The following is a 12202-nucleotide window of genomic DNA, read 5'->3' as shown; positions in this document are numbered from 1 at the left end:
TTATATAATATATATATAATTAATAATTAATTAATGTAAATATAAATATAATATAATGTTGCACCTTCTCCATCCTTCTCAGCATCAAGGACTTGAGAAAGGTGCATGAGAATTGTCGTAAGCTTGACATTTTTCATCTTTAGAAGCTCTTTAAAGTACTTTTATTGATGAATGTAGATGTTCTTTTTCAGAGTATGATATGAAGTCTTAAAATAAACTTGAGCTCTCCCATCATATATATATATATATTGTATCTTTTAATCTAATAAATCAAAAGCTATTCTATTATGAATCTAAATTCTATTAAAAATTTATCTAACCAATTGATTGTTATACGTATAAAATAGGATTTAACCTTTGGTACGTACTTAATTATTCAATTAAGTCAAATTAATTTTCTCCCATCATATTTATTTCAACATGAACAAACTCCATTATCTTTTAACGAATAAAACTAACATAAAAATTGTATTATCTAATCAAAATAAATCTCATTGTTTAATAATTAAATTTTTACAGAAATTAAACTATCTTGCCGAAAAATCGTTTGAGGTTTATTTGAGTTACTACTCTAAAAATTTATTAAAAAATTTTATAATTAGTGCTTATTTAGGTGTCATTAAATTGATAAAAAAAAATTTTGATAGATTTTTTTTATTTTTTAACGTGTTTAGTAAATTTTTAGTAATAAAAATAAAATCACTAAAAAAATAAAAAATATATTTTTTTAAAAAATTATAAAAAATTTTTTATATAAAATATCTAAACATAAAATTATTTTTATTTTTCTATAAAATTTAAAAAAATAACAAAAAATTTTTTAAAAGCTTACCAAACAAAGCATTAACCCGTAGCATTTCCTTTGTCTAATACACACACGTAATCAAGTTATAATTCCGTTTGATAACAATAATAACTGGACGTAGCCCCGTAAGAGTAGTTATTATTATTGATAGCACATTTCGAAAGGGGAGATGTCCCAATCATGCAAATTAATCATGAATGTACCAAAAAAATAAGAAATAAAAAATGAATGATCAATGAAACCAGCTTAGAAGCTAAAAGAAGGGGTTGCAGAAAAGAAAAACACGCAGGCAACACAAAGAGCTCACTTTCACTATCACCACCACCTTTCCTTCCCAAAAGAAAAAATAAATAAATAAATAATTAAAAAGAAAGAAGAAAAGAAAAAGAAAAAGTAGCAGTAGAAGAAGAAAGATCTGAAGTTCTGAACCAATTCACTCCTAATTAGAAAAACCCAGAGAGAGGAGGGTGTCATTGTTTTTGTTATGGGGGGAGTGACGTCATCAATGGCGGCGAAGTTCGCGTTCTTCCCGCCAAGTCCGCCGTCGTACAAGCTGGTACGGGACGAGATGACGGGGCTGCTGCTGCTCACGCCGTTCCCACACCGTGAGAACGTCGAGGTGCTGAAGCTGCCGACGCGCCGGGGAACGGAGATAGTGGCGGTTTACATTCGGCATCCAATGGCCACGTCCACAGTCCTGTACTCCCATGGAAACGCCGCCGATCTCGGCCAGATGTACGAGCTCTTCATCGAGCTCAGCATCCACCTTCGTGTTAACCTCATGGGGTCCTCTCTCTCTCTCTTCTCTCTCTCTCTCTCTCTCTTTCTCTGTGTTGAATTCACTGCTTTTTGGTGCTTTGCTCTCATGTTTTCTGGTGGTTGAGTTTCTGTCAAGTTGGCTTTGAAAGAGGAAGAAATTGATGATCATATCTGTTATTTTGAAGAATTTTCTTGGTTCAGTAATATTCATGGAGTAATTTTTACTTTTAGCTTTCACATATTCATAAGCACATTTTACAATGAAACATTGATACTATAGGTTTGTTATTTAACTATTCTAGCAAACAATTCTACAATAAATTCTTAAGTCTGGGTTTCTTTCTTAGTGTGCAAATGACCAGAATGACAGATATCATGAACCAAGTCTGTAAATACTAAAAATGTAGTTGCATTTAATATCTCGTGGATGTATCTCCTTAATACTTTCCCTATTTAGTAAATAGAGCTCGGGAGAATGATCAGAGTGATGCATTTTGGAGGTTTTTGTGGGTTCTACGTCTGTTGAGTGGAATCAATGAATGGTAATTCGGACTCCTTGGGGATGATTGTTGTCTGTGTTTCAGCTAAAAAGTCTTTGTGTAGTGTTCTGGTATGAGTGATGCATATTTGAGTTTGATTTATAAACTGAAGGACTAAATTGGGAGACGTGAAAGTTGTGATCAGTTGGGGATATTCCTGAATGAGTTGTGTTGTTTGATTTTCATGTTACCAGGGTTTGTAGGTGTAATGATACTAATTTGTGAACCCTTTTTGCATAATCTTTCTAGTGCATGTTATCTTTGAATATATGGGAATCTAGCTTCAGTGTGGTTGGTGTGTTCAGAATTGCAGTAACCTTTAGTACTGCAGCGCTGTTAAGGTGTGCCTCTACAATTGTGTTTGAAGCTCATGAACTTGGAGCAAAATCAGCAATAACTTATTCTTGCTGGCTGAAATCTATCTGACTTGTTAAATATCCACTTTGGATTAAAATCACAGAAATATGGACTACTTTGTGTCTAATGCATTGCTTAGAATTTAATTGGAGCTCAATTTGAAAGAAAAAAAGTTTTAAGATGGTGGTGATTCTTATAATTACTATATAATTTTATGTAGGTACGACTATTCTGGATATGGACAGTCATCTGGGAAGGTTGGTATTATTTTTCAAGAATACGAAATGCTTGTCTAATTTGTGTTCTGCGTAACTATGGGCGTGACATGATGATAGAACTAAACTCATCTACTTAGGAGCATTATTTTTCCTGAACTGCAGCCAAGTGAGCAGAATACATATTCCGATATTGAGGCTGCATACAAGTGTCTACAAGAAAGCTATGGCACCAAGCAGGAAGATATAATCCTTTATGGACAATCTGTTGGCAGTGGCCCTAGTTTGGATCTTGCAGCTAGGTTGCCTCAATTAAGAGCCGTTGTTCTGCATAGTCCCATACTTTCTGGCTTAAGGGTCATGTATCCGGTCAAGCACACGTACTGGTTCGACATATATAAGGTAGTATATATTTTTCTATTTCTAATCATTTCCTCATTCATACTCCTTGATCTAATTTGACGCTCTTTGAGTTGTGTTCTGCAGAATATCGACAAAATTCCACTAGTTAATTGTCCTGTTCTCATAATCCATGTAAGTATGCTTCAAACAAATTCTTTGTGCTATATAACTGCATCTGTTATTTAGTTTTATGTGCTTAGCTTCGTGACTATTTTCATTCTTTTGACATTTTTGTTTTCTTAGCTTACTGATATGCTTTTGGTACATCTGTTTCCTTATGCACAGATTTCTGTTAGTGCCAGATATTCAAAATAGAAATTAAATGGTTTCTATATTTTAAGTCTAGAACAATAAATGATAAAGAAAAGAATGTTCTATATAAGGGAAACTAGAAGAAGCACAATGGAAAAACACAAGGAAAAGAAGGGAGAAGTGTATAATACTGGGGAAAAGTATAATTGTAGGCATAGCCTTTTGGAAGAAATGCGGCTACCTAATGATCTACTGATCACAGGGTCACAGGTTCTAGTTGTTGATACAGAATCAGCATCTTGGCTCACAGGCAAACAGCTGTGTCCATCTAACACTCTAAACCTCAGCTTCTTGAAATCTCGCATACTATGTATGTATATTTCTTGTCTGTGGAAAGGGGCTCCATGCATACTTTAGTGTGATTGTGTCTATGCTGCAACAGGCGATGAGATATTCATTTAGAGAATCTCCGTTTACATTATCTCTCATGATTGAAACATATGCAACATTGTACAGATTTCAGTGTTTCTACTATAAATGAAAGACCTTAGTCTTCTCTATTAACTAGTAAATCTCATCTTTCAGTTTTTTTTGCAACACTTGCTACTGCATTGTTTACCAAAAATGGATAAGCTGAGATCAATACATAAATTCCACTATTCCAGTATTAGATTTTGAAATGTGTTGTCCTACACTTAGGTAGCATTTGAACGTTGAATAACAGATAACTCATTGACACATTCAAGGAAATCAACATTTTTCCTTTCCTTTTCCTTAATCAGACACTTGAGGATGTAAAAAACTTATCCATTTCAATGTTTGTTCCTTACAAATATTTATTTAATGATGAATTTGATTAATATCTTTTGATTGCAGCTACCCATGGTTTTGTTTTTCATTGTGTGCAGGGTACTGCAGATGAAGTTGTTGATTGCTCCCATGGTAAGCAACTCTGGGAACTGTGTAAAGAGAAGTATGAACCACTGTGGCTCAATGGAGGTAACCACTGCGATTTGGAGCTATTTCCTGAGTATATTAAGCATCTGAAGAAGTTCATAACAACAGTGGAGAAGTCCACATCCCAACGATTCTCTTTCCGAAGCACAACAGATAAGTTCGAGCAGCCTCGAAAGAGTACAGATATTTTCGAAGTAACTAGAAAGAGCACTGATTGCAGAGAAAAGCCAAGGAAGAGCACAGACAGGCCTGAGAAACTGAAAAATTTGTCCAGTAATGCTGACATGTTGGAGAAATTGAGAATGTCTTTCGATCGGAAGGATAGGTCCCGGAGGAGTGTAGATTGCCATGAGAAGTCTCGAAAAAGCATCGAGCATCCATTGGAAAAGGCAAGAAAAAGTGTTGATCGGCTAGACAGAATAAGGACGGGATAGAAGGATAATTCTTTGTTATAATCAAATTATATTGATGCACGGATTGGTTTCATGGGGTTCTTTTTTTTTTTCCTTTGAAAAAAAAAGAAGCAAATTTGTTATTCTTGTTGTGTACGGACTTATTGACAGAGATTGGTAAATATTGCTACTCAAGAAAGTTTCTGGTTTTACAGTGGGAGTCACTTTTTGTTCAGATGGTAATACCCCCTTTTGTTTCGCATTTCTTGTCCATATTTGAAATAAAGCTTCATCATTTTTGTCTAATTAAGAATTTGAAATAACTTGATCCTTTCATTCATTGCATATAGGCATATATATACACAAAGATGATGACAAAAAGAAAAGAAGGAAAAAAGGAAAATCATACAAAATATGAACCTAAAATATAAATAAGCTGTATAAATAGATGAAGGTTTTGGAACTCTAATCGCTCCTGTTGATGAGATCTTCATCACATCATCGGCTTCATCATCTTCAGTGGACTCCAAGTTTGAATTTTGGATAATATCATTTTGATGGGCTTTTAAATCTGTTTATTGTATGTAAATCTATTGCATTAATTACTTGCACTGCAAAAAATTTAACTAATGGTCATAACGTCAGGTAAGAGTAGTTTGGCTTTCCTTCTTTTCCTTCAAAGAGTACTGTTACCAACCTGTTTATTTGCCGACCTACAATCACCAAGATGAACTAGTTATATATAAATACACGTATTGTTTAACTCATTTTCAATGTGTATTTTGTATTTTAACATGTACTGATTTTAGTGTGCATCTAACATGGCTGTTAAGAGTACCTGGAATCGCCAAGTTCGACTATGGCGGAAGGTGGAAGGCGACCAATGCTGATTGCATGAACTGTTGAGAAGAGTGGAAACTGCTCTACCCATCCTCGATCACTTAGAACCTCATAAACCTCTTTTGCAGTTAATACACCCTAATTATCACAAATATATTAACATTACTGGTTTTAAAAAATCATGCATATATAATTAGAAAAATATTAGCTGACCAATATTTTTCTTTGTTTTTGCCTTACATTTGAACCAATATTAACTAATTGGGACCAAGGATTGTACCTGCAATTTCTGGCCATTAAGCAACTCTGCCTCAAGCTGATCAAAAGACCTACAAAGTAGAAATTAAACAAATATGTCAGATAGAACTAAATTTTTATTATTTTTCTTAATTTACTCGTAAAGATACTCAGGTCTAGAGGTGAAAAACAAACCGCTTCCCTTGATTTTTCGCATAAGCATCAGCAACTTTCCTGTTTCTTCCACCCACTGCATAATAAAGAAAAACAAAATCCTCCTTTAAATAAATTGAACTATCAATATTATATGAATTTTTAAAGTATGAAAGAATGATTTGAAACGAAACAAATAATAATTAAATCCATTTTCTTACAGCATGTGGTTATAAGGTCAGCTACACCACAACTTTCAAAAAATGTGCTATCCTTAACCGATGGAAACAACATCTTTGAAAACTTTATCATCTCTTTCAGACCAATTCGCATGATTGCAGCCTACACATATGGAGACAATCCAAATTAAGAAACAAAATGAACAAACAAAAATAATAAGAAAAAAAAATGTTGTCTTACTTTGGTGTTGTTTCCCATCTCCATGCCATCAACAAAACCTACCAAAATTTGTGTCATTTTATAAAATGTGAAGGAGGAAACCACAAATTAAATTGTGAATATTGTGCAACAAACCTGCGGCTATGGCCACAATATTTTTCAGAGTTCCACACATTTCGACACCTTCCACATCTTGGACCTAATAAATTATAATGTAACAAGCCAACAAAACATAAAATATTTTAGGTTGAGAAAAATGATGTATAAACAATTTTTCAAGATTTCAAACTACATCATCAATTAACCAAAGATCTCTCATCATTTTGTGCACTTATTTCTTTATTAAAATTCAATGAATGGAAGCTTGGTGATTAATTATTGAATATGTTGTTTGTTTGACACCTTTTAAAAATCAATTTTCATTACTCTTTTGAAAAACACTTGTAATAAAATCTTTTAATGAATAACTTACAATTTTCTCGGTCTTCATGTTTAAATTGTTTAGAATATGTTTGTAATAAGTTATTTGTGTTCAAATATATGTGTTATTTCATACAATTTTAATATATTTATTATTTCAAGATGATTGATTTTTTTATTAGTTGAATTCTACAAATGGAAGAAAAGAACTCACGGCTGACACAATGAAATAGGGAGTTCCAAACAACTGAACCCATTTCTCAGCAGCTTCTTTATTTTTGCTGTATCCAACCGTTGCTTCACTAAATTTCTCCAAGGCTATCTAGTAAAACATCACACATTATTAGAAAATTATACCATATATAATAATATATAAGCTTATTACCCAACACATATCAATTCACCATGGTTAATTAGAGTACCTCGTTTGCTATGTTAGCCCCCATCAAAACAGAACAATTGATTCCTAATGTTTTGGAAATGAGGGTGGAGATCATGCATGGCCCTTCCTTCTTCACCTCCATTCCTTTCACAAGGGAAATGCCTTCTGTGGAACAAAACTTGATTTACAAAAACAACCCATGTTAAAATAAATCGGTAGATTTTCCATTCCCCATTTTTTTTTTAATTTATGTTTGCAAAATTCTAAATTTGTTTCTATAAGCATATGATTTTTTTATTAAATAATACAGTCATAACAAAATATTTGCATATTATCTATCAAGTGTCAATTGTTGTAAAAATTAAACTGGTAGAAAAGTTGCCAATAAAATGAACTACAAATCATGTGTCAGCTCAATTCGCTTAAAAATGGATCAGTCGAGTCAATAAAAATATGACTCGTTTATAAATAGACTATTTTATTATTTTGATATTATTCGATAGTAATTCAAAATACTTATCATTAATTCGTTTGGGTACAAGCAACTAGAATTTAGTTTTACATTAATATCAATTGAAATTCAAAATACTGTAATATAAGGTGGAAAGTTTATCAGTATATTTATTTTATACTATGATTTGTAAAGAAAAAAAAAAGAGAGAATAAAATTATTAGTCGTTTCATAATTTTTTTTAGGAAAAGTATAGGGTACCAACATATTATCCGTCAACTTCTGCCAACTCTTATTTATATTTGTGTTTCATGGAAGTGTGTTCGTAGATGTGTCTAGTAATTAATATATTTTAAATACATATATAAAGAGACACATTTAGAAAATATATCTATAAAGACACTTCTATTAAACACAGTTATAAAAAAGACATTTTTATTAGATACATCCACGAACACACTTCCATAAAACACAATTATAAATAAGAGTTGGCAGAAGTTGGCAGATATGTTGTTAGTAACGTAGCGGAACCGTTTTTTTTTTTTCACACTATGGAATACATACACAAGTAACCCTACCGGTAGACGGGTGGAGTTTAGGGTTTTAAATAAAATTAATGAGTTAGATAGTCATTATTCAAAACCTCATCAAAGGGACTAAGTGTACTTTATTGTATCTTTTATTTTCAAATCTAAACTCTAGCTTTCAGAAACAATAGTTAAAATAGGATTATATGGTATATCTTTGCTTTTATGTATCTAAGTTACAAAAATGTGTATGCATGCCAAAAAGAGTCACAATGTATGTATAGGACACTGAAATTTAGGGAGGAAAAAAAATAATGGAAAAAATATTAAACCTGCACTTTCAACGTCAGGGTCTGCAACTACATTTTTTCCAAGCTTGATTCCAGGGAGATATTTGACATTTTCCTGGAAAAACAATACTTAGTCATTCAACGAGAAAATATTATTATTATTATTATTGGGGAATGGATGTGTGCTTAGTACTCACATTGGTTCTATTGATTACATCCGTAAGCTTCTCCCCACTTGGCAATTTCTCTTCGAACACCCACATTCTTACCTCATCTAAACATTTCAATGGATTCGTTAATATATAGAATATACCTAGAAGTGTGTTACATGAAGTTATGAACAAACAGTGAGACTTGTTTTCTCTAATTATATGAAAATTGGTCACGTTATTAATGGTAAAGAAGTTTACATTTTGATAGTTAAATGATTGTTGAATAAAATAAAATAGTCAATGATTGCACAGAAAATACTTAAATTGTTTATATAAGAAATATCCAAGAAAAGGTTCTATGCTACAATAATTTACCATAAAAAAATATTGACATTTAATTAATAATGTCAAATATATATATATATAAACATGAGAATGTATGCATGGTACTATTGGTATGTATAGATGCATGGAGGAATATAAAGTAGAAGAAGAAATGTGTACCATCGAAGGAGCTGAGTCTAACGGTGTTAGAAGCAATGAGCTTTGCCGCAACACTGCCCCAATTGCCACTTCCAACAACTGTCACTTTGTTCTTCATTGGATCTATTCGGGTTATCAGAGAAGAAGAGAACTAAACAAAAAGGATCAAAAAATGAGAGATAATGAAAGGGAAGAATTTAAGCAGAGGGAAAAAGAAGAAAAGAGTGAATATAAAGTGAAGTGATTAAGAGGCCATACACGTTTTGAAAGAAACTAAGTTCATGGAGTTAAATGCGGCGATTCCATCAAACTTTCCTACGGTACAGCTTGGACAATATTAGTACTACGTCGTTTATAATTATTACCTGTTTATAATTTAATTATTACCTTCATAATAAAAATAATAATATTGTTACGAATATTAGGGATTGGGTTAGAGACACACAGAAGGATTTTTTTATTCCATTGATAGCTTGTTGTTAATAGAGCGCCAAAAAATAGTCCAATTTTTCTTGTATTAAAAATTTAAAAAACATTTAGTAAATTGCTTTTAAGAAAGATCCTTTGTATTTTTACACATTCATTAATTCACTAATTTCTTGTGATATATATGTACCACTTTTATTTAATTTTCTAACATAAGTTTCAAGTCGGAGCTCTAAATCACATTGTTTCATATTTTTCATATGTTTTCTTACATGTTTATTTTAATGCCAATCTTTTTGTACTTGAGATGAATTTTATCCTTATAGTTTTATGAATACTGACTGATTTTATTGCATTATTCCTTGACAATTTCGAGTTACTAATATTTGTTTAATAACTTTATTTCATGTCAAAGTTTAACAAAAATGCCTAAAAGACTTGGGTACAACATAAGTGTAGCCAGAACTAATCTCCAAATTCAAGCTAGTTTGATGAATGATTTTCGTTCACATTAATTACATAAATTTGTATTAAAACTACTTATAAATTATTAATTTCTGCACTCAATTCTAATTTTAATATTTTTTTAAATGATTTCATTTTACCTGCAAGATGAAACAATGTCTAAAGGAGCTAATATATCAAGTGGGCAACCACCTGTTAGAGCTCATTCATTTTCGTATTAATAGTGCTCAAACATCTCGTATTAATACTGAATTATTTTGTCCACCGCGCAATGAAACACTGGCTCCGTCAAATCACAGTGGTGGTGACCCTCAACCTCCCGCAACACATATAGAACCTCAGCATGACAGCATGACGATAAAGTTGCCGACATATATTCGGAGGATGAAGATTACGACCTAGAGATGAATGAAGTTGGATTATTTGATAACCATGTCATGACTTATTTGCCGTCCAAGAACCCGACGGTCGTAATAATGCCAACATCGTAAAGATATTGATTACTAGACTGTTAATATTATTGGTATATTTTTTTCCTCCTATCTTAGATACTTTAAATTGTTATGTCCTTGTCTTCTATTTTTCTTTTGTATAATGATATAATCACACAAAATTTTCTTGTTTCTTCCTTAAAGGATGGCATGACAAGAGAGATAAGTCTTCAACGAGTAGCACTTTTGTTTGGTAAAAATATCATATTTCGATTTAACAGAGTTTCAACCAATTAATCAGGCGGTTAGCTTATTAAGTGGGTTTTTGGAGAGTTTAGATGTTGACTTTCAATAAATTTTTATTTGTAAAAAGAGTTGGAGGACAACGAATATAGCTATCAAAGATGATGCACGTAACATGGTTAAGGTATAAGTTTTTAATTTTTTTTTTTCAGTTTAAGGCAATTTGATTAACTTCTTGAATTTTTGTATTTTCTATTCCACATGTTTAAGTTTGATTAACATTTTATTGTGATTAATTTTTTTATTTTTCTTATTTTCAAAATCACATTAAAGCAGAGAATTATGTAAAAGATAGAAAAAAACAGAAAAGTCACAAGATCCAAGTTGTTTTATAAATTTTATGATTAGACAAAGACTTTTAAGAAAAATGCTAAGCGTTACCCATCAGGAATAGATGCAAATCATTGAAAATAGTTTTTCAATATCGGTTGAAGGACGACATAAAAATAACAAATAATGAATTGATATTTCATTTTATCCATTTTTATATCCTTTGAATTACTTCTTAAGATGCTTAATTGACTCTAACAGTAGCAAAATACCAAAATATCTTTACTTTATATTTCTTTTTTCTAAATCAAATATGCCTACCTAAAAAGCTCCTTAAGTTTTCTTGATTCAAACTACGATAATTTGTATTTGTCTCTTTTTTTTATAGGAGAAGTGTAGACAAAATACTTTAAATCGTTCGAAGCAAGGTTACATATATATTAGGGGTTCCAAAATATTAGCAAGACGAAGAGATAAAGAGGTAATCGATTTATATTTTGTTTCATATATTTTTTCATTTTTTAATATTTATTTGCTAGTTATATATTTGTGTCAATATCAATGTGTTATAAGATCAATTACAGAGAAACATTTTAGTAGAAGAGAGATATGGAACGTGGTTCATAAAAAGAAGAATGGCTCATATATACATGACAATGTGCGTATTGTTGCTCTAAGTATTGTTTACAACTTTTCTACTTCTCTTTTTGTATTTATGGTGCTAAATTTAGAATTATTAAAAAATAATTTTGGTTTGTACGAAATAATTGTGAATTGAGACCTTTAAGTATATCCATATTTTAAAGGCCAACAAGGAGAGATTTGATGACGAGCGGTCAACGGTCCATTATGTGAGTTTAAATTAATCTATTATTTCAAATTGATTTGGTTTTAAGTCATTTATTTAATTGTTATCCTAAGCATGACGTGTGGGACACAGGAGGAGTACACACAGACGTTAGAGGTCATGACCCAGCAATCTCAGCCGCCTAGTAGGACGACGAAGCCGGCTCTGAGACCTCAGTGGTAGATCATAATAGGTTTGATGCGAGACTACCTCTAAACCCCCACAAAAATCGCCGCTTCGAGTTGGGGTCGTTCTTCGCTAATGGCCTCCGAGCCTTCACATTGGCACCTTTCTCTACCTCTGCCACCAACCCCGACGATCCCCAGGATGTTGTCGACTTGAGGGAGGAAGTGCAGAAGCTGACACAGGAGCTTCACCAGCAAGCAGAGCAGTCTGAGTAAAGGTACAATGACCTTCTTACACACGTGGGTGGAGCTGTTGTCATCAG

The 12202-nt window shown here is 32.2% G+C and overlaps 2 protein-coding genes across 2 annotated transcripts; one reads left to right on the top strand and one right to left on the bottom strand.

Moving 5' to 3' along the window:
• Positions 1-1044: 1044 nt before the first annotated feature.
• On the top strand, positions 1045-4941 carry LOC107494912 (uncharacterized). Its single transcript, XM_016115952.3, has 5 exons — positions 1045-1591; positions 2681-2717; positions 2841-3077; positions 3162-3209; positions 4238-4941. Exons 1-5 carry the CDS (start codon positions 1290-1292, stop codon positions 4718-4720), a joined length of 1107 nt encoding a protein of 368 aa, XP_015971438.1. The 5' UTR covers positions 1045-1289; the 3' UTR covers positions 4721-4941.
• Positions 4942-5156: 215 nt separating this feature from the next.
• Positions 5157-11551, bottom strand: LOC107494900 (glycerol-3-phosphate dehydrogenase [NAD(+)]-like). The gene is made up of 13 exons (XM_021125899.2): positions 11519-11551; positions 9034-9121; positions 8575-8651; positions 8420-8492; positions 7150-7274; positions 6942-7049; positions 6443-6506; positions 6329-6366; positions 6130-6250; positions 5951-6005; positions 5799-5847; positions 5517-5656; positions 5157-5391 (listed from the first exon to the last, which is right to left on the bottom strand). The coding sequence occupies exons 1-13, from the start codon at positions 11549-11551 to the stop codon at positions 5355-5357; spliced, it is 1008 nt and encodes a 335-aa protein (XP_020981558.2). The 3' UTR covers positions 5157-5354.
• Positions 11552-12202: the final 651 nt, after the last annotated feature.

Source organism: Arachis duranensis, chromosome 6 (genome assembly GCF_000817695.3).
Source record: "Arachis duranensis cultivar V14167 chromosome 6, aradu.V14167.gnm2.J7QH, whole genome shotgun sequence".
NCBI lineage: Eukaryota > Viridiplantae > Streptophyta > Magnoliopsida > Fabales > Fabaceae > Arachis > Arachis duranensis.
Note: the sequence above shows the minus strand (reverse complement) of the source record. Positions and strands in the feature narration are given on the sequence as shown.